General features: G+C 41.9%; 2 protein-coding genes across 2 annotated transcripts in view; both read left to right on the top strand.

The window, feature by feature from the left end:
- myo3a (myosin IIIA) overlaps positions 1-21,660 on the top strand; it is a 57,443-nt gene that overhangs the window by 32,485 nt on the left and 3,298 nt on the right. Inside the window, exons 15-35 of the mRNA XM_061063979.1 lie at positions 131-333; positions 1,277-1,375; positions 1,495-1,609; positions 2,976-3,102; positions 3,442-3,652; positions 3,899-4,046; positions 5,502-5,655; positions 6,123-6,211; positions 6,306-6,435; positions 7,341-7,414; positions 7,638-7,679; positions 9,305-9,385; positions 9,508-9,713; positions 9,817-9,928; positions 10,853-11,015; positions 11,111-11,197; positions 11,287-11,410; positions 11,494-12,631; positions 12,718-12,862; positions 16,829-16,920; positions 18,654-18,694. Coding sequence (XP_060919962.1) covers positions 131-333; positions 1,277-1,375; positions 1,495-1,609; positions 2,976-3,102; positions 3,442-3,652; positions 3,899-4,046; positions 5,502-5,655; positions 6,123-6,211; positions 6,306-6,435; positions 7,341-7,414; positions 7,638-7,679; positions 9,305-9,385; positions 9,508-9,713; positions 9,817-9,928; positions 10,853-11,015; positions 11,111-11,197; positions 11,287-11,410; positions 11,494-12,631; positions 12,718-12,862; positions 16,829-16,920; positions 18,654-18,694 — 3,581 coding nt within the window. The remainder of the gene's footprint in view (positions 1-130; positions 334-1,276; positions 1,376-1,494; positions 1,610-2,975; positions 3,103-3,441; positions 3,653-3,898; positions 4,047-5,501; positions 5,656-6,122; positions 6,212-6,305; positions 6,436-7,340; positions 7,415-7,637; positions 7,680-9,304; positions 9,386-9,507; positions 9,714-9,816; positions 9,929-10,852; positions 11,016-11,110; positions 11,198-11,286; positions 11,411-11,493; positions 12,632-12,717; positions 12,863-16,828; positions 16,921-18,653; positions 18,695-21,660) is intronic.
- anxa13 (annexin A13) overlaps positions 1-21,660 on the top strand; it is an 88,324-nt gene that overhangs the window by 65,888 nt on the left and 776 nt on the right. The gene's annotated exons all lie outside the window — the stretch shown is intronic.

Genomic DNA, 21,660 nt, shown 5'->3' with positions numbered 1-21,660 from the left:
GCCTAGTGGTTTTATATGCAGGCTATAGCCTTCAAGTGGGGGTCCTGGGTTCGAATCTGACCTGTAGCACCTATTGTCATTCCCCAGGTGTAATTACACTGCAAGAATAATGTTTTGTTTTTATTTTCAGGCCAATAACCGGACGCTCCAAGAGAAGATCCTGCTGGTCAACAGCTTAGTTGAGGCTTTTGGGAACGCCTGCACCGTCATCAACGACAACTCCAGCCGCTTTGGAAAGTACCTGGAGATGAAGTTCACCTGTGGAGGAACTGTGGTCGGAGCGCAGATATCTGAGTACCTGTTGGAGAAATCCAGAGTCATCCACCAAGCTGTGTAAGTATCACATCCTGCCCCTCTTGTCTAAAGGAAGCAACCCCCATGACACTTCTTTCTGTCATGACCTTCATTTGACAAAAACATCCACATAAATTTAAATGACGTGTCCTAATGTGTTCCAAGAAGGTCACTTTTCCGCCTGCTGGCCAGGGATCAGTGTGTAATGGATTCTGTCTTTCTTCTTTTCACTTTCACTTCGACATCTGAAACTGGGGATATTTGCCTCCAACCTGCACTCCACTCAATCCGTCTTTACGTCTTATCGTGTGTCTGGGGAGCGGAGCGGGTCAAGTGGAGGGGCTGGCTTTATTTCCTGTGTGATCAAAGATTGGTGTCTTGCAGATATCCTTAGTGGAACTTCAAAGGCAGACTCGAGTAATTTGCTAGAAAACAGACCGTCAGGGTCAGAGGGTTTGTTTGTGTGTAGCTGCACTTTCCCTGAGCTTGTTATAAGACATCGAATGCTGGAGGTTTACAAAGACATAGCTTTTTCAGAATCCAAAAATAAGTTTGATTTAAGGAACATTTTGATTGCAGAATATTTAAAGGACTAAGCTCAGTTTCCCAAGCTTTCATCCTTGTAAGTATTTTCAGTGTCTAACGTTACACCAGTGTTTTCACTGACTGAGGACTGTGGAGACACGACATTTAATAAAAATGTAGTAAAGGGTCATATTACACAAGTCGGAAATCTAACAGATACATGCACAATAGCGATAAATATAGCTTTAAACTTCTTCTTTAACCACTGATGATTTGTCAACCCATACAATTTCCTTTGTTACGACCAATTGGAAGATAATTGGGGCGGAGTGCAAGAGGAAGTAAACTGCTACCCTGCGCTTCAGGGGTAAAATTGTTCAATTCTTCTTCTTGAATTTGTGTCAAATGCTTTTGGGGACCTTAAAATCCTAAACTGTGTCTTCGTGTGTTTCCACAGAGGGGAGAGGAACTTCCACATCTTCTATTACATTTACGCCGGCCTCGCTGACAGGAAGAAACTCGCCCACTACAAACTCTCCGACAGCAAAACACCTAAGTAGGTTTGACACCCCCTGGTCTTTTCTCTTGAACACAGTTATTGTCTGCTCACGCGGCAAACCTCCTGCCTCCCGGGACATCCGCCCCTGATCTTTGTGTTTCCTCTTTCATCTGCAGGTATTTGTGTAATGACCACATTAAACTTGGACCTGACATAGTGAGCAACAGCTTCTACAAGGAGCAGTTTGATGCGGTGGAGCAGTGTTTCAAAGTCATTGGATTCACCCTGGAGGTACAAACTACTGCATTAATTACTGGGAACAAAGCCGTGAGTGGCCTTCCCTCAAGCTTTTACAGCATAACCTTCATCCTAACGCTCATGCAGACACACTCTCTCTCTCTTTTTTGATACAAGTAAGAAAATCTGTGCACAACTCAGAGACAGCATGTAGACTGCAGTATGACACTAATCAGAAAGCGCTTAAAACACAAAATAAGCTTTTCAACGAGAGCAGATGTAGTTCCTCGTGTCCACTGTATGGCACGTGATGAAGCATGAAGCTACAGTTCGGGCGCATGTAGGCAGTCAGCTGCTGGCAGTGTGAAGGCTAATGAGGCCCAAAGCACTGATTGCCTCTGGGATCCTCACGTCAATAGTACTTATCCTGTAATCACTTGGCAGTACTGGAGGAACAACCTACTTCTTATCTTACATGAAATCGAGGATTGTGTAAGGAGAGGATCTTTGGGGCGTGCTTATTTTATTTATGAGACATGTTTTTCGGATATCAAAATGCTTTTGCAAGACTAGCTGGTTGACAGATATTGAAATGTATTCGTCAGATGACTAATGGAATTAGTCTTCTTTATTCTTGCAAATCTTTTGTTGCTGATGCGAGGGATCACCTTTTGACCTCTTAAACCTTTTTTTCCACTGTCAAACACATCATTTTTATTTAACCAAGCTCTTTTCCTTTGAAGCTTTAAGTCATAACATGGCTCATGCTAGCTCACAAGCTGTTTTTAGGTTTTTAAAGAATCCACTGTGGATGTGACAGAAGATTAAAAAAAATCTCTCTCTTTCTAAAAGATCTTTTCGGCCAAATGAAGTTTAATGGACTGCTATGGTAAAGTGCTTGAACTGACTTATATTGGTGCATATTTATTTTTTATTAGTGTTTGGTTCATTTTGCTTTGTTCATGAATTTGTATCTGAAGATTCTTAGCAATCCCTTGTTTTTCAAAGGTGCTATGTAAAAATGTTTTGAATCTGAGGGTATAGAACAGGAAAAAAAAGGAAAAATAAATGTGCAGAAGTTATCAATATTATACTCCTTATATCTGTCCATTTATCTACAAGTTTTAGGAAGAGGGTGCTAGAAAAGATTTAAGCAAGCTTATGTGACACTTACGATAACTTCACCCTGACTCTGTGCATTTATTGTAAAGTTGTGGAACTGATGATTGACTCTCCGTGCTGGGATATAAAAAAGGATTAAACAGTATAAAAGCACAACCGTACCTCTTAAATGTTCTATCTTGGTCAGTACATAGAGCTGTAAGATGAACCTGAAGACGTTTGATATTAAAGTAATATCATGCTGTGTCCTTAGCTTCTAGCTTTTTCTAAATGAAATAGCTGTCTGTCATTTTTGCAGGAGCTGGGCAGTGTTTACAGCACTCTGGCTGCCATCCTCAACTCTGGTGATATTGAGTTTTCTCCGGTTGCGTCGGAACATCAAACAGACAAGAGCATCATCTCCAACATTTCTGTCCTGGAGAACGGTGAGTGGAGAGAGAGAGAGAGAGAGAGAGAGAGAGAGAGAGGGAGAGAGAGAGAGAGAGAGAGAGGTTCTTTAGATGATAATATTAAACCACACAGGACTCTGAAATTCCTCTGATGCACTCTCACTCTTCACAATCCCTTTAAAACTTCTCCACATAAACAGCATTACAGTAACATCATAAAGACACATGTGTAAAGTCTTCCTTTGGTTCAATTGGTTCATGATTTAGAAAAGCAAGAAAGCATGAGTGTTGAGGTTCAACATTTGCTCTCCCTGCACTCATCCTACCTTATAAATATGAACTTTGGTCCCATCCCTTATCTTCTCTACTCCTCAGTGGCGTCCCTGCTGTGCATCCGCTCAGATGAGCTCCAGGAAGCCCTGACCTCCCACTGTGTTGTGGCCCGAGGGGAGACGATCGTCAGGCCCAACACGGTGGAGAAGGCAGGGGAGGTGAGGGACGCCATGGCCAAGGCACTCTACGGCCGCCTCTTCAGCTGGATCGTGAACCGCATCAACGCGCTGCTGAGACCCGAGAGCAACCTGGGGTGAGATCAGGAGCAGGATAGTGAATGCAGAATGGGGTCGACTGAGAAAGTTTGCATGGACAGTGTTCCCTGTAAACCTAGGGGAAACACTGATGGATAACAAAGTGTAGACAGTACATTTTATAGCTAACTAAAGGTGATAGCTGGGATGCTGACAAACAGCAGTGCACACAAATAAACCATTAGACACATTATTCTCAAAACTGCATTCAAATGAGCTGACTTTCCCAAACGTGTCGCCTCCAGAGAGGAGGACAAGGGCCTGAACATCGGCATCCTGGACATCTTTGGTTTCGAGAACTTCAAGAAGAACTCCTTCGAGCAGCTCTGCATCAACATCGCCAACGAGCAGATCCAGTTCTACTTCAACCAGCACATCTTCGCCTGGGAGCAGGTAAAAGCCTCTGACCGGAACTCACCCTACCATACGACTTGTATTGAAGAACGAGTGGTTCAAGTCCTCCTGGAGAGCACTTGATATGCATCTTTCACCTTGGTACTACCTCATTTCCATCTAAATGGTGATAACACGTCATCATTTGTCACACCGCGTTTTAAGGGAGACAGCAAGGGTAAAATATGCTGCTGTCTTTATTTACTGGGGAACAAGGTCCGTGATTCTCCCTTTATGCAGTGTCGTGGGTGTGTTTTGCCTTGAGGGGGCAGAGAATGGTTTGCTCATGTTAAATGATTTGGTCTCACCCATGGAGAGGAGCTATAAATCATTCTAAACGAGGGTCAATTAGGAGTTGAAGACATTTTACGTTTGACTTAATCTCACTCTTGGGTATTATTGGCACCAGGCCCAGACATACATTTGTCCTATACTGCCTCCATATATTCAGAGCGTAGGGGGATTGAATAGAGCTGTGAGCTTCATAAAAGTCACATCTACAGTAAAAAAAAAAGCAGATTTAGCTCACTCTACTGTATGGTAAGGTTATATCTCTAACGTATGATTTTACACCTACACTTCTACGTTTCCTTATGAGTTTACACGTGCAGTTCAATTGTCCCGATCTGTCTGCATCCCTGCGGAGTTCCTAACAGGCTTGTTTCCTTCACAGCATGCAGCTCATGCTACGATAGGCACGGCGATTTGATGTTGTTTGTTCCCATTTGTTCTTTTCTTCTCAGAATAGAAGTGTGCAGTAATGCTGCTGAGTCATACTAGGAGCTCAAAGAGTCAATCAACCTGATGTGATCAGGTTAGCTTGAAAAAAAAAAAAAGGAGTGGAAAACAAGGCTCACTTTGCCCTGTAGGCCATATTAATCCAAAGAGGGGTGGGAAGTCAGCGTGTGAACAAGGGTTATATAACACAGGGAAACAAATTCTGGCATTCATTTCGGATTGTTATTGGTTGGCTGATCATGATGTCAGTGTAATACCTCAACTGTAAAGACTTTCTGAACCTTCAAAGTGTTAAAACAGGAAGCTGAGTGAACAGACAGCAAAATAATTTAATTGAAAAATGTGATAGATTATCATTAAAAAAAGGCATTATACATGGCCAAATGAGTTAACACAATGGTGTGTGAGGCTGTTGCCCAATGAGGAAAGCCCTTGTATTAGTGGTACTATGAACTGGGAGTTGTTAGCGACATCCCCAGAAAAAAAAAAACTCAAAAAAAACTTGAATCCTGTGTGTGCAAAGCAGCGCACTTTCTTTGACTTGGTGGTTGAAAGAGCAATTTGTCTCCGAATGAAGGAGAACAATAGAAGGTAATAAACGGATAAGGAAGTCTTGGTAAAAGTTTTAACCGTATTTAGACGTACATATAAAAAATAATTATTTAACTATCTGTTAAAGTCATGTTTATATTCACAGTGTTTGGCGTTTCTGTACAGGATGAGTACCTGAACGAGGAGGTGGAGGCTCGGATGATCGAGTACGAGGACAACCGGCCCCTCCTGGACCTGTTCCTACAGAAACCCATGGGGATGCTCTCACTTCTGGACGAGGAGAGTCGCTTCCCACAGGCCACCGACCAGACACTCGTAGGTCTGTACTTTTGTTTTGGTTGGAACGTCTTGACACGTTGAGGGTGGATTGGCACGAATCTGGTTCACACATTCATGCTCCTTTGACAACCTTTGAGCTGCTGAACAAAGTCCAATCCTTTTTGTCGTGGTCAGAAACAAAAGTGAATGTTAAGCACCGGAGAGAACGACATGTATTTAACTTCATACATGTACACAAACATTTTAGATAAGTTGATGTGATAAGGTGCTTCAGAGTAGTCGTTCTGAGTTGTACATGGAGCAATCACAGTGTTGCTGTTAAGTGTACTATTCAAATCATCACTTGAGAAATCTCTGAGTGGAAGAACATTTTTTCTGTTGAATATCTGCACGGTCTGATTCCTTCTGTGATCGTCTTCAAACGGTTTTCAATCAGGAGCTTAATATTCCAGGCGAATATCCTCTAGTTTCTGAGACGGTTAACCAATGAATAATTGAATGTTTTAGACAAATTCGACGATAACCTCAAGACAAAAAGCTTCTGGAGACCAAAGAGGGTCGACCTTGGCTTTGGCATCCACCACTACGCTGGAAAGGTAATATTCACCTGACTGTGATAACATGCACGGAATTTTTTAATTGAGACTCTGTTGGACTTCATTTGTCTTTGCTATCGCCCAAACTCTAAAGGTGATCTACAACGCCGCAGGCTTCTTAGCCAAGAACAGAGACATGCTCCCAGCCGACATCATCCTGCTGCTGAGGTCGTCAGAGAACGAGCTCACTCGTAAACTGGTCACCCATCCCCTCACCAAAACTGGTAAAATGGAACAAAACACTATTTCTCCCAGAAGCAAACAAAAATATGTTTTTCTGCTACAACTTTCTAAACTGTTTACACACTACTCTGAATACATTGCACCACACATTCTTGGAGCCACAACAGGCCATTGTTACCTATTTTAGTCAAAGGCTTTTCTCTCTTTTTTTTTGATGTAATGGGTTTCTATTGGCTGCCAGAGAATCCTTTGTTGACAGAGCTGACTGCCAGCTCTGTCAAAAACAAATTAAAGGAGCCAATAATTGCATAATCACTCTTAAAGTTCTCCTAAAGCTGTCGTACCAAGCGTTCCTGTTTCATTCTTTCATTCAACAGTGAATAACACAAAAAAACAAAACGACCCCTGACCTCTTGTGGTACCTGCTTCGATGAGTTTATTTAAGTTTTGACGCATCGACTGTTGAAGTTTTTATAGTTCTACGTCTAGGGTTGTCATGATACCACATTTTAAAATTCTATTCTTACATGTTTCCATAGCATAGCAACAAAAATACAAGTCCAAGGCCGCCAATAGTAGGTTGTTCTAGTTTTTATACCCAAAAAATACACTTAGTCATCTACCCTGTCTGAATTCTACAAATACGTTGGTAATGTTTAGGTACCAAAACATTTCCAATGAATTTTAACAATTTAGACAGCCCTCTCTGTCCAAAATACGACTGAGGATATAGATCTTTTTTTAATCTTTTGTACTTCTGGATACTATCAATCTTTAAAATAACTCAGATTGTATCGCTGTAAAACTTGTAAAACATAAAAATATTTAAAAAGTCCAGTTTCTGTGCACAAATCCTCCACGTATGGAAGCTAAGCAACCTGTCCTCCTGTTGAGTAAAATAAGTCTCTGCTAACCGCCTCTCATCCTCCCTTTATTTATTTCACAGGCAACCTTGCCCACACCAAGGGTAAAGGCATAAACACCTTGCGGACGCCGTCACGCACCATCACCTTCGCCAAGGTACTAAGAGCGCTCACTGCATTATCACTGTATTATCTTTTACATCATGAGCTTCCCCTGAGAAGCTGTTCAGTCTGTTTGTCTCTTCTTGCTCGCGCTACCAGAGCCTTCACACTTCAGCCTCTTTTGTGCTGTTTTTCAGTGTAATTAAAACATCTTCTGTTCTGATCTGTTTCTTTTGAACTCTTTGCTGCTCTCCATTTCTTCATTTCTTTTGGGAAAGATGGGAGTGCTGACCTTGTACAGTTCTTTTTCTTTCACTGAGGTAATACTCATAAATCCATATAGTGAGTGTTTAAATCAGTGCGTTGTTTACCAGTGTGGACGACATTTTTTTCTAGTGGGTTGTATTTTTTTTCCTCTAGAGCCTAACTAGATACGACATCATTCTGTACTGATCTTACAGAGCAACATTTCAAAACCTTATGACTGTATTTACGCTCTACAGTGTAGAGGACAAGACAAGATTGCCCGTTCCTGCTGAAGGAAGCGTTCTGGGAGTTCGCTCTCCTAAAAGCAATCAACAGTAGCAGCAGCATTTAAATGCAGACTGTTTGATGAGTTCTTGAATCTATTTCCATTCATCTGCATATGTTAGACAAAAAGCTCATCAAAGGAGCCGCTCTTAAGAGGCACGACGAGCGTTCAGAATGCTGTAAACAGTGTGAGGCTGATAGCTTAGCACAAACTGGTTTCCCTCAGTGTTCTGGTGCTTAGAATTAGATGTAGAGCTTGTTGAAAGGTAAGGAGTATGTGCAGGATGAAGGTTGTAGTTGTATTTTATTAGAACCACATGGATGCAGCATCCATGTTGTCTTTAAGAAATCAAATACTCTAAATGTATGTAAGTATATTGATCTATACTGTGGTTATACTTAGTAGAAGTTGTCTACCTTTAAATTGAAAATCTCACTTCCTGAAGTAACAAATGTCTTTCTTTGTTGTTGTTGTTGTTGTTGTTTGTGGTCAGCTGAGGCTGTTTTAAACGTGCTATACAAATAAACTAGTCCTGACTTATACCTCAGGGTGAGACAGATTTCTTCAGACCTTAAACTTATTTGGCCCATTTTCTAATCCATTCTGTTGGTTCTGTGTTGATGCCTTCTTGGGAATAAATCTCATTCCTGATAAAAAAAATAAAAAAAAAACTAGCTTTGCCTGAAAGGCTGCATATGTTGATTAATGATCTCAAAAAGAATGATACATAAAAAAAAAAGAAAGTAGTATGCAGAGAAACATGTCGTGAAAATATGGGCTTCATTATAGTTTTTAATCTGTGTTTCAGTTTACACAGTTTGTAATACTACATCACTGGTTCCCAAAGTGGGGGTCGCCAGCCACCAAGAGGGGGGTTGCGAGATGCCTTCCATAAAAAATAAAAAAAATCATTTAAAGTGCATTAGTATATATTTTTACCCATTTTTGTAAATATACAAAAAGTAGTCCAATGTCATATAAGACAGTATCATTAAGTGAAATGAATGTGTACATTTTTTATTGTTTTTAGGCTGTTGTATTATTTTGTGTTCCTAGTTTTTGGATAGGTTTATTAGTGTGTGCGTGGCTGTCGCTACGTTATATACCGAACTAACCACCTTAAAGAACAGTGGGGGGTCCCCCCAGTTTCTGTCACCCTTATTTTGGGGGTCACGACCTGGAACCCCTGCTGTACATTACCTTGAGGTCAGTTTCCTCATTTCTCCTTCCCACTTGGCTTCACTAACCTTCTGTCCTAACGTCCATTGTACTTACATGTTCCCTTGCAGTAGAGACTTATCAGTCAGCCTAACTTTGATTGTTCTGAAATGTTTCCTTGCAGTAGAGACGCAGAAGAGCACTAATGGGATGTTGTTATTATTGATTTTTCATGTTTTGTTTCCGTTTGTTCAGCCGGGTGATCCTGGAGACACGCCGTACCATCCAAGAGAAACCACCAACATGAGAACGCAGACAGTGGCGTCCTACTTCAGAGTGAGTCGTTGTTTCTCTTCAGTCAAATTAATGTTGATTAAGATTTGTCTTTTACCGCCGATATTCTTCTGAACAACTTTCCTACATGAGCCTGTAACGAATCTGCCTAATGGGTTCTCCAGTACTCGCTGATGGATCTGCTGTCCAAGATGGTGGCCGGGCAGCCTCACTTCGTCCGCTGTATCAAACCAAACAACGACCGCCACGCCAACAAGTTTGACCGGGAGAAGGTTCTGGTTCAGCTGCGATACACCGGAGTCCTGGAGACGGCAAAGATCAGACGACAGGGCTACTCCCACCGCATCCTGTTTGCTAACTTCATTAAGAGGTCAGCAGACTCTCAACTCTCCCCTGGGTTTATTCAGGAAGAAAATATTATGTATTATTGTTTATCTATATAATTTTCCAGCTCACTAAACTTCTTGTTGCAGGTATTACATTTTGGCTTTCCATGCTCACGAGGAGCCAGACGTCACTCCAGAAACATGTGCTGCAATACTGGAGAAAGCCAAGCTGGAGAACTCGGCGATGGGGAAGACAAAGGTAGGAAGAGATGTTCTTTGTGACTCGCTCTATAAACACTCGTTCACTTTCAAGGGCTCTTGGTTGCAGGTATTTTTAGGGACACTAGTGGACATTTCTAAGAGGTTTTAGAGCGTAAGATGTACTCGTCCTTCTGCCCGTTCTGACCTAACAATGAAAAATGATGCACTATGTTTCACCTCGTCTCTTCAAGTGCAACTATCAGCTCTACTAAACATGCTGCACTTCAGGCTTAAATAGTTTTAGTTTTGTTCTATCTTGTGCACTGTAGTGTTTTTTAAGGCTTATACCCTTTTACAATGATTTACAGGTTTACTCCAAACAATATTTCATACTTGGTTAGGATGGGACAAATATCAATATGAATATTATATCATCATCCTGACTTGTTGTGTGACACAATTATCAAAAGTGCCATATAAGCAAATCTTTTTCTTATTTTTTTCAATATAGTGCTCTAAACTAAGGTGTTACTAGGCGACTTATTGTACAGGCGACTCTGTACCCATGTACAGAGGCTGAACTGTAGTCCTCATAGCGGACGTCCAAGGTTCAAATCCACCTGTGGTCCCTTTCCTGCATGTCGTCCCCCACTCTGTCTGTCCTCGTTTTCTAACTCTGTCCACTGTCCTGTCTCTGCAATAAAGGCATAAAAGGTTTTGGTCTGTTGAGATTACAGAAACATAATTTCTCGATGGTGTTGAGGAGTAATCCTATTTTGCCAAAACACTTTTTGAAGCACAAAGAACATCTGAACAGCTGGCGTTAGCTTTGGCCTTTAACCAGATTCGACATGGACTCAGCGGTAGCCTGTGACAGCTGATATGACCTGCCACGTTTTCATTAACTTGTAATCCTGATCCTGTTGAAGAGATAGACAAAAAAGATTCAATAAGGTGACCAGCACAGTTTTCCTACTTTCAGGTGTTCCTTAAGTACTACCACGTTGAACATCTGAACCTGATGGTGCAGCAGGCCACACAGCGGATTGTCCTGCTGCAGGCGTACGTCAGAGGCTGGCTGGGGGCAAAGCGATACCGACGGATATTAAAAGAGCGACAACAGAGTGCTCTGGTGCTGCAGTCAGGTTTGCAAACTTAGCCAGAACATGTACTGAGTAAAGAAGCTGGCATTCTGTTTTCCTTGCCAAATACTTACTTACTTCTTTTCCACACTTTTCAGCTTACAGAGGTCATAAAGCTCGGAAGAAGGTGAATGACGACAAAAGCAAGGCAAAGTTTGAGGCCGTCATTATTCAGTTTCAGGCTGGTAAGAATATAAGAGATGCGAACAGTTGCACAACGTATTTGTAGTTTGGTTTGTGCTTACTTGATGAACGTTTCCCTTGTCATCTTCAGTCTGCAGGGGCTACCTTGCAAAAAAGAAATACAAGGAGTTGGTGGATGAGAAGAACAATGCCGCAACCAAGATCCAGGCCCGCTTCAGAGGGCACAAGGAGAGGAAGAATTTCAAAGGAAAAAGGTACAAGATAGAGGAACTTCACTTAATATGGCATCCAAAAAATGTAACACTTTTTCACTAAGCTGTTACAATTTTGTTTGCAGGGAAGCCAAAGAGAAAGAAAAAGCAGAGAAGGCCGTCAAAGAAAAAGAGCAAGCGACTCCCGCACCAGAGAAGACCCCGGATGAAGCAGATTCCCCGACTTCAAGCGGTGAAGCAAACAACGAGGAAGAGGAAACCAAGGCTGCCGTGGTTCTCCAGAGTAACTTCAGGGGCTACAAAGAGAGAAAAAAGTTTAAGGAAAGAAAAAAGGCAGAGACTGAATCAGAGGTTCAGCAGAATGCAGTGATGGAAACTCAAGTTGAGACAGAACCTACAAGCAATGACGAGAGCGGGGAAAAGACAGCCGATAACAAAGAGGAGAACGATGAAGATGAGAGCACATATGAAGCAGAGGAGAATTTCGACAGCGATGACACAGAGGTGCCAGATGATGAAGGACACACGGAAGTGGACGAAGACGCACCGATCGAGGACGCAGTGGCGGCAGATGTCTGGCAAGAAGAGCAGGAGAACAAGTTGCAGAATGGACAGGAAGAGTCGGTCACCATAGAAGAAGAAACCAAGGCCGCCACTGTTCTGCAGAGTAACTTCAGAGGTCACAAAGAGAGGAAGAGGCTGCAGGAAGAAGGGAAGATCCCTGCTAAGAATCAGAAAGCGAAAAGTCCTGAGAGAGAAGCCGTTTCTTCAAGTGATGTCAAAACAGAAGACCAAGACGAAGCCAAAGCAGCAGTGGTACTCCAGAGCAACTTCAGAGGCCACAAGGAGCGCAAACGACTCGAGGAGGAAGGAAAGATCCCCAAAAAGAGGAAGAAGGAGGTACAAAAATCAGTGCCAGAAGCAGCACCTGAGGAGGAGAAAGCTGCGACCGTCCTGCAGAGTAACTTCAGGGGCCATCGAGAGCGAAAAAAAATGAAAGCAGAGAGAGAAGCTAAACATAAAGCGAAGGAAGAAGTTGATTACGACATGGCAGAGGAGGCAACGGAGGACACTGTGGATATATCTGATGTGGTGATCGAACGCAAAGACGAGACGGATGCTGAAAAGGAAAGGCTCGAGGAAGAGCAGGCCGCAGTGAAGATCCAGAGCAACTTCCGAGGTTATAAAGACAGAAAGAACCTGAAGGCCAACAAGCAATCAGCAACGAAAGAAGCTGCTCAGCTAGACAGCTTCTCCACAGAGGTAATGTTTTAATATGCCGCAAATAAACCTCTCCAAGTCATTCTTTCTCCGCTCATCTTGTCTTTATTACATCTTTTTTTTAACAGATCACAAAGGTTTCCCAGGACTTCGTGGCCCTGCAGCACAAGTTGAATGAAATCATCGAGGCCCATCAATCGAACCCCGAGAAGAACGGCATGTTTGTGAGAGGGAAAACAATGAACGGCCATGCTAACCAGAACAACCAATCGAGTGAGTCCATTGTGATTTACTCTGGGACAAACAGAATGTGAAGTATAATGATTGCACCACTGACTGCATGTGAAGGTGGACGACATGTCTCAACACGATCCCGTTGTACAAAAGTAAAGCCAAAATACCCCCCGCGACATAATAATAATAATAATAATAATATAATTTATCCTTTATTAATCCCGCGAGGGGAAATTAAATTTTACACTCTGTCTAATGAACATGAACACACGCATAGGCCGAAATACACACACATGCACAAACAGGATGTTATGGACATGCATTAATGGAGAGGTCTCAGAGTGAGGCGGCTGCCCACAGCGAGCGCACTCACATTTAACACTGGAGAAGACATTTGGAGCCAGAGTTGTGCATCCAGCCCCTTCAGCTAATCCAAACACATTTAACTTACCAATAAAACAACAAAAATCCCTCAGGTTGGTACAGTCCATAGATTTGTGCAGACACTGACGGTCATGAAAATTTCAGTGACTCCTGAGTTTGTATTTGTCACATTTCCTGCACACGGAGCCGCAGGAGCAGCATCTTTCAACAGAGCGGTCAATCATGGTGTTGTACTTCATTTTAAGCATCAAATAACAAAATAAAACCGGACATTTCTCTGAAAAATTCGCACTTAAAAACAGCATGGCAAGAACTGATTTGTCAGAAACCATGTTTGAGAAGAAACATTTTAACCCATATCCCATATGTTAACATGAAGGAGTGTAGGTTATCGCCTATACTGCAGCCAGTCAGTAGGGGGAGCTCTAAATGTTTTGACTTTGCGTTTGGGTAGCTGACGTGTCGATCATCTTTTGGTGCGGTCTACGGTTTGCACTGATTGACCAGAGGTTAATGTGTAGACCAGCTGAGAAAGATTGACAGGATCATATCTATCTTTCTGGCATCTTTTGTGAACTTGTTCCTCACAGACACAAAACTAAATGAAGTGTCTGTGAGAGCGCCGCGGCGTCTCTCCCTCAACACTAAAAATAAACACCATGTTCCAGCTGTGTTTATAAATATCCAGGATTTTAGGCAGGATTGGCTTCTTCTTCATTTTTCTGAAGGTGTGTTTGCTTGTGTCAGCTGCTTCCACACTTTCCTTCTCCTTCTCTGAATATAAAAAAAAGATTTTTATTACAGTCGCCTCACAGGAGACAGAGATGTTATCGACGACGCCGCTCTCTTGTCTCTCGTGCGGCGTGATTAGATCAGGAAACCTGGGAAAGTCAAGTGGCAAAACAGGAAACGCTTCTCTTCCAAATGTGTCATCAAAAGTAAAATTTGATTTGCACAGGTGATAGGTGTAATTGCTTTCAGGACGGTGAGTGGGAGGGGGGGAGCGGCTAATTGAAAGTTCACTGCTTTGCAAAATGGAGCTGGCAGCTATAATGTCAATGTTGTCAAGCATGAAAATAATGTAATAACAATATAATAATGACAATGATTACATTTCCTTTGCTGACATCATGATTATTCTGCCATTCATTTGACTTTTGTGGACTTTTTAGTTTTCCTACAAAGCATTGGGTGTCTCTATTTTCAATATATTTTAAATCTGATGAATTTGTAAATGCACTGATTTGTATGAGTCTGATTCTCACTAGTTAAAGTATTTATATGTGATTTTTCACACTTAAATATAATAGAAATCAAGTATATCCTCTGAAAATAACTCTGTGAGTCATGACTGTCTACAATGGGTGTAACACCCGAGTCCCACTGTCTGTGATGTTTTCAGAGTTTTCAGAGTCCTATCTTCAGTTTGTTTACATCGCCCGGACGGCCGGCTGACTCCTCCCCTCGCATATAAAAGTTGTTTAATATATAATATATAAATATGACGTTCAGTGCCATTGCAGAGAGTAGATAGGCTAGATAGATAAACTTTATTGTCTGTCCCAACAGTGACAGAAATTCTCCTTTGACAAGGCTCAAACCTAAAAAAAAAATCACAAAAGACCATAATATGATTTGTGGAGTAACTGAGGTGTTAATAAGACATCTTTACAGAAGCTCCTTGCATAATATTGAGCAGAACCAGGCTACCTATTTCCTCTAATTCCTTTTTAAGTTAAGCTAAGCTCACTGGTTGTTCACTTCTTACATGCAGGTCTTTTCTGTATCTACTACTATCTGTATTTTTTTTTCAAAATATATTCCTAAAGCTGACATTTTACTCCCATTACTTCACTTGTTCAGTTTCCTAGGGGCACAGTGTTTCTTTAAATGTGGGCATGTTTGCCCTTTACAAGCTTTTCTTCTGCACAGCACATCGCCTGAGGTAAAGCAGAATGAATTATCTGTGTTTTTTCCAATGGCTCCTGCAACTCCCTACAATGTACAATGTGTTTTTTTTTTTACAGCCCCCACTAGGTCATTTCTCCAGTGACAGAGCCGAGCTGTCCTCATGCATTTCAGTGACATAATAAACTTCATGAGAATAATTTAGGACACACAATTTAGGCAGAGCGGTGCCAGTCACACCGCTCTTCATGGGAAAAGGTCATCAAATGTTAATCACGTTTTGTGAGAAAGCGTTTCCAACAATTATGGCAGGAATTAATCAGAGGCTGTGTGAAATTGGCTCTACTTGTTTGAACAAAACACAATGACCTTTAGATGAAGTTGTTCAATAATATTACAAACTTTTCACCTTCCTTTACCTGCGAGCTCGTGCACATGATGGATTGTTTTTTTCTGGATGTTTTCTCCTTGCATGAACAGTGATTGATAACGAGCAACAAGCAAAGGTCATTGTAATATGTTCATAATTGTTGTATCAAATGTTCAAGGAGGGACAGTGTAGCATTATATCAGGCATGACCGATATGATAAATCACAACACATGCTCTACAGTAGGGAAGATGTGATGCATGATAAGCCCCGCTGCACACAAACGCAGGTCTCTGTTACTGTTCAATACAGTGCAGGGAATCGAACATGCATCGCCACAAAGTTAAAGGTCGCTTTAAGTGGGTCAAAGGTCGTTTCACATAATCTCTGTTGGAAAATTCGCATTGGTTAAAGGCCTTCGGGTTAAACTGGAGTGTGTATAGAAAGCAGTTCAATAAGCACAGCAGAGTCAAGGGTCAGCATGGAGTCTGATAACAATCAACAGTCTCTAACGTGAACCAACCAAACAACATGCCCGCTGTTTGATTTAAAGGCTACAAGAAGGACAACAATGACAGTGTAATGTAATACTCACCATTCTGTTTCTGTAGGTGCAATCTAGGGACCCATCTGCAATCATCGTCTGTCACCTGTCTGATAGTCGAGATATACCTCTGGGAATGGAGGCCAGTTTTTCTGTAATTCCTGTGAAAACGGCGGTTAGAATTAAATGACTTCTAGCCAAGACTATCCGTGTGGCGTTTACGTCTGCGCTGTTAACACCGTCATTTCTTGGTCCATTTCATCCCTGGAGTGCTGCCTGTTCGTCTGTCTGTTGTGAGTCTCAGTTCAACTTGAAAATAAAACTCAAGCAGCGGCTTCACTCTGGATTACTTTAACTGTATGAGCATGTACTTGACTAACAGGTTTTAAGTTTGCTGAAATCACATCATGATACAAACAACAAAAGTCCTTCAACTAAGACATTTGACCAAATAAAAAAACCTTTGTATAACCTAAGTACATGTTGATTATTATGAGAAAAAGTGGTAACCATGGAGAAATCCATCACAGAAAAGGTCAAAGAATAATCGTCCCCTTCATAATATTAAAAAGACTGATATTAAGACCTCAGTATAATATCCGTGAATGCACCATTAATGCACAAATGCATTCTGGGTAATGTAGGAAATTATAAGATACAGATTATGAGTATGTTCTTCTATGTGTTTAAAACAATGAAGAGAATATTGAATCTATTGATGATATAAAGCGTGTTAAAGGTTGTATCGTCCTTATAAGGAGACAGCAACACTACTTTTAACGCTCTTTGTTTCTTTTCAGCTGATAAGAGAATGTCTCGGACCCCCCGCAGGACCCAGCAGCCAAAAACCCTCAACACCCCAGAGGACTCCACCTATTACAACTTAATCCATGTGAGTGATAGAAAAAAAGTTTGATTCCTTCTACAACAAAGCGTTGCCTTCAGCCGCTGTGGGACACTGTAACTACGTCCCCACATATTGTCTTTCACAATACTCTATTGATTGGCAATTTTTCTCTTTCTCTTGTTCTCTTAACTACAAATGTTCCCCAGGCAGCCAATAACAAAGCTGTCTAGAAACGTATGTTCCAGAGTTTCTTTAGCACATTTGCCAAATAACAATGTTCTTGACAAGTTTGTTTTTCTGTGTGATAAAGGCAGCTCCTGTGTTATTCTGGCTGACTGTGATGTTTGATTTTATTCAGTCAACAATAGCTCACGGCAAAGCTGCGCATTCTGAGGAACTTGAGTGATTTTTAATAGAAAAACTGGAGCTACAGTTAATACATCTAATAATTATTACCAATAATGAAGACCAGGCATTTATAGGTTTAATGCGTTGCAACAATATTATAAAAAAAACATTTTCTGAATCATTTTAAAGAGCCCATATTATGCCCTTTTTGGGGTTCATATATTTAATCTATGTACCTACTAAAGTATGTTCACAATAGCTAATGTTCTAAAAAAGTGTCTGTTTTCATGAACTGTCACTCCATGCACCGGCTCTCTTCTGACTCTCTCTCTAAGGCTCTGCAGTGCCCACGTTCAGAGTCCCCACGTGTGCCAAGTCTGATCTGATTGGTCGGCAGTCGCTCAGCACGGTTTTCGGAAATGTCACACCCCTTTTACCATATTGGGAATGCAGCCACTTTGGCTCCGAGGGGAGCAAAAACATTAGCACCTTAGCACTACTATGCTACAGCAGGCTATGGCATATCGTGGGCATGCTACAGAAGTTAATGGGGGTGCAACATGAGCTGCTCGACTTGCCACAATGAGCCAATGGGCTTAGATCAGTGATCTCACACTGACAAGACGTCACACAATTTTTATCGAGGGGGGCTAGAACCGAGCGTTACATGTGGCTAATGCTACAGCTAACAGGAGGACGTAGGAGAAGCCGCGTTTCCGCAGACTTTGAATTTTTGCACAAAGATGTGACTAAACATGCACAGGACACTTGGAAAACACACTAAAGAGCATATAAAACCAGAAAAAGCCGAATATGGGACCTTTAAGGTCTTCTCTTCCAAAAGCTTAAAGCTAACACTAGCATGCTACCATGACAACAATGACGATGCTAAATATGTTGAGAACTATGACATCATCATGTGTAATGGTAAAGAGTTGACTACCTTACTTTATAATGATTACCATGGTCATAAACAGTATTAAACAATACCAACATTGACCTGATGTTGGCGATAAAGGGAATGCTATCACCAAAAGTTAGCACCAAATATTCAGAGTACATCCCGATGTCCTCACTTGGGCACTTCAGGAGAAGTCAGGGGATCACCTCAGTCACGAGGACTCATGAATGTTGGTTCAGATTTGTTTGTCAACCACTCGAAGAGTTGTTGTGAAATTTCTCTCTGGGCTGATGTGTGGAAGAACTCATTTCCATCCCTCTCTCTATTCAGCTAGCACGGCTAAATGAATCTTTGGCTTACTGGTCACAATTTGTAAACCTTGAACCATTTGCTTTGTATTCTTGAGTTGAAATATAAACCACGAGATTTGAACCCACTTCTTTATAAAGCACTTTCTTTCCCCCGAGCAGAGCGCTCAGGAGTGTTTGATTGACGTGTAGTAATCTGTGCTCTGTCTTTCTCCATGCAGCGGTCTGTCCAGGACGATAAACGAAAGCCCAGGAAAGAGGAGTAAGTGGCCGGTTTCTTATTTCAAGCTAACTTTAACAACCTCTCACTGCTATTTTAAAAGGTTGGCGTGCTGCCTGCTGGCTGTGCACACCGGGTCCAGAGTAATGACTGCAGCCCAGCGCCGACATAAGGACAGTGTCTGGGACCGAACTTAATGATCTGCAGGATCACACACATCCTCTGTGAAATTAATTAGCCTCATCTTTCACACTGGTTACGTTTGCTAAATGAAACTTAATGTAAGGCATCAGAAATATTTGATATTTGGTTTATTTTAAACACAACACTGAATGTAGCTGCAGACTTTGCTAAAATAGAAAAGTGTGCGGGGATGTGTGCATTCATGCTTCAGTATATGCGGTCACAAGGTGAGCGTATACCACCCATAGTGAAGAGGGTGAAGATAGACTGAGAGGGGGGGGGGGGGGGGGCTGGCTGAACAAGAAGAAAGCAGGGTACTTAATCACAGCAAGTCTGAAGAGACACACACACACTGAAACACACACTCAGAACGTAAAACATCAAGGGTAATAATTTGTTAGCAGATAAATAAAGCCAGCGACGGACAGGAGCAGTTTACATGCATCATTAAGGATGAGAAGGTCATGTAGGAAAGATGGCATCTCGTGCTGAGGCTGACAGCCGGGGTGGACGGGAGACGGGAGAGCGTGGGCGGTAAGACGAGTGGAACCTGAAGAGTAGACAAAGGTGATGACAGTAGTTAGGAGTAAGGAGTACAAAAGGAGGAATTAGAAGAGTTAAATAGGATTAGTGATTTGTGCCAGAAATATCTATATTCCATTGCCGATATTAAAGCACTGATCCATCACGTCTGTACGATACCCCTTATCTAAACATTTTACGTAATAGTCCTACGAGCAATGTCAGAAAATCTTTCATGTTTGCCATTTTCAACCTTTGCTGTAAATGCCATTCCTTTGGACATCGCCGTCCTCTTTACAGCGGAAACTGATGTCTTATCTTCTGATAGCAGCTTCAGCAGTTTGCTGAAAATAAAAACGGGAGAAAAAACAAGTCAGTCAGCGTGAGCAGTGAACCAAGAGATGATCCAGCCTCTGGACCAGACCTGGAACACTTAAAGGGCTGAGCTGATTCTGAGTGGCTGAACAAAACCCGCAGATAATAAAAGAGCAACGACAGATCGCAAAAACGAAATCTCAGATCAGTGTAATGAAAAGCAGAAATAACACAAAACGCAAGTTGACAGCTTTGTGAAGTTGTACTCAAACAGAAATTGAGATAAAAGCATGCATGCTTTCCATATTCTTACATATATATCTTACCCTATCCTTTGTCTCATTGGCTCTTTATTGAGGACACCAGGGCAGTGCTAACTTCTGTGTTGGTTGACAAAATTACAGCATCTGTGTCACACTCCAGGGGGGGACATGAATGTTAAATCCAAATTAAACAACCATCTGTCCTGCAGTTGTTTAGATATTCCACCCTAAACCACAACTATCAACCTCACAGTGGCACAAGTTGATAAGGCCGAACATCACTAAAATCATTTAGATATGTTCAAGAAAACATGCTGAAGGTTCAAATCCATCCAGAAGTTTGAAATATTTTTGTGATTCAACGAGAGCTTTGACCTCCAAGTTGTAAGTGTTAAGATAAAATCTCCTGGTATTGTGCTCCAACCTTTATTAAACAAGTTTTCATTGTTGATCCAGAGCTGTGACTAAGAAGCTCAATGTCATCGAGGTTTTGTCCTCTTACATAATCGTATCACATAATTCAGAGAGCAGGGAGATGATTAGAGTCGGGGGGGGGGGGGGGGGGGGAATCTTCACTTCAGCCTGAGAACAACACATTCATCAGGACTCATCAGCAGGATGATTATGTACGTCTGCGGTTACGAGGTTAGGCCAAGCCACAGAATCACCAAAAGTGTTAGATCATCACGGTTTACAGGACCTCCGTGTGTACTCCAGCCAAGAAGACACTGATTTCCAATAGCAGTCTCTGCAATCTGTGAACAGTGTGTGGAACTTATTGACCTGCGCATGGAAATTCTCTTCTTCACACGTCTGTTGATGTAAAGGTCAGAGCCGGTTCAGCTTCAGAGCAGCAGACTGAGTGCTGCTGATGGTCGGCTTACAGTCGGGTGGGCAGAAGCTTTCAGACTGTGGGGTTGGATAATTACGCTCTATTTGCACCATTCCTCGGTTATAGACAGAATGTGAGAGGTGGAATGTAACTAAGTACTCAAGTAGGAATTATAGAGATGTTTCTCCAGTATTGACATTTTATTTAGCAATATCACTCAAGAGAGATCGTGACGGTTTAGGAGCCAAATTTAGTTTATCTTACAACAGGGTCCTAAGTCTCTGACTAGACTCTTCTCCTCTGTCGCCCCCCGGTGGTGGAATGAACTTCCAAACTCCATGTGATCTGCAGAGTCCCTCTGCACCTTTAAGAAAAAGCTAAAGACCCAGCTCTTTCATGAATACCTACTAACTTAATGATGATGGTCTCCATATTATTGATGATGATGATGGTAATGACGATGGTTTTTGTTTGATAACGACGACTTATAAGATGGTTTCTATACTGATTAGAGCTCTCAAGAACTGACGTCAATGTTGTGCTTTGCCTCTGGTCACTTCCTGTCAGCACCTGTGTGTCCAATCAGACTCAAAGCTGATCGTTTGCTCTTACTGACATTGTTCTCTTTTTTCTAGATCCTAGAAAAAAGAAGGTTGTGATGTCGGCCTGGTTGTCATGGTTATGGGCTTTTATTCACATCATTGTGCTGGTGTATTGAACCGCAAACTACAGCAAAGCCCAGCAGCAGCCGGGTCACTCCTGGGTTAGACTTTTCTCCTTTAACAGATGAACTGAACTGCATGGCTGGGATTCAGTCGAATAGGAACAAGGCCACGGATAAACACGATGTGCCGATATTCAGTACGACAGCAACACAGCAGTTATACAATGCC

Source organism: Labrus mixtus, chromosome 19 (assembly GCF_963584025.1).
Source record: "Labrus mixtus chromosome 19, fLabMix1.1, whole genome shotgun sequence".
Classification (NCBI taxonomy): domain Eukaryota; kingdom Metazoa; phylum Chordata; class Actinopteri; order Labriformes; family Labridae; genus Labrus; species Labrus mixtus.
The sequence above is the reverse complement of the archived record's forward strand: the minus strand, read 5'-3'. Positions and strand labels throughout refer to the sequence as shown.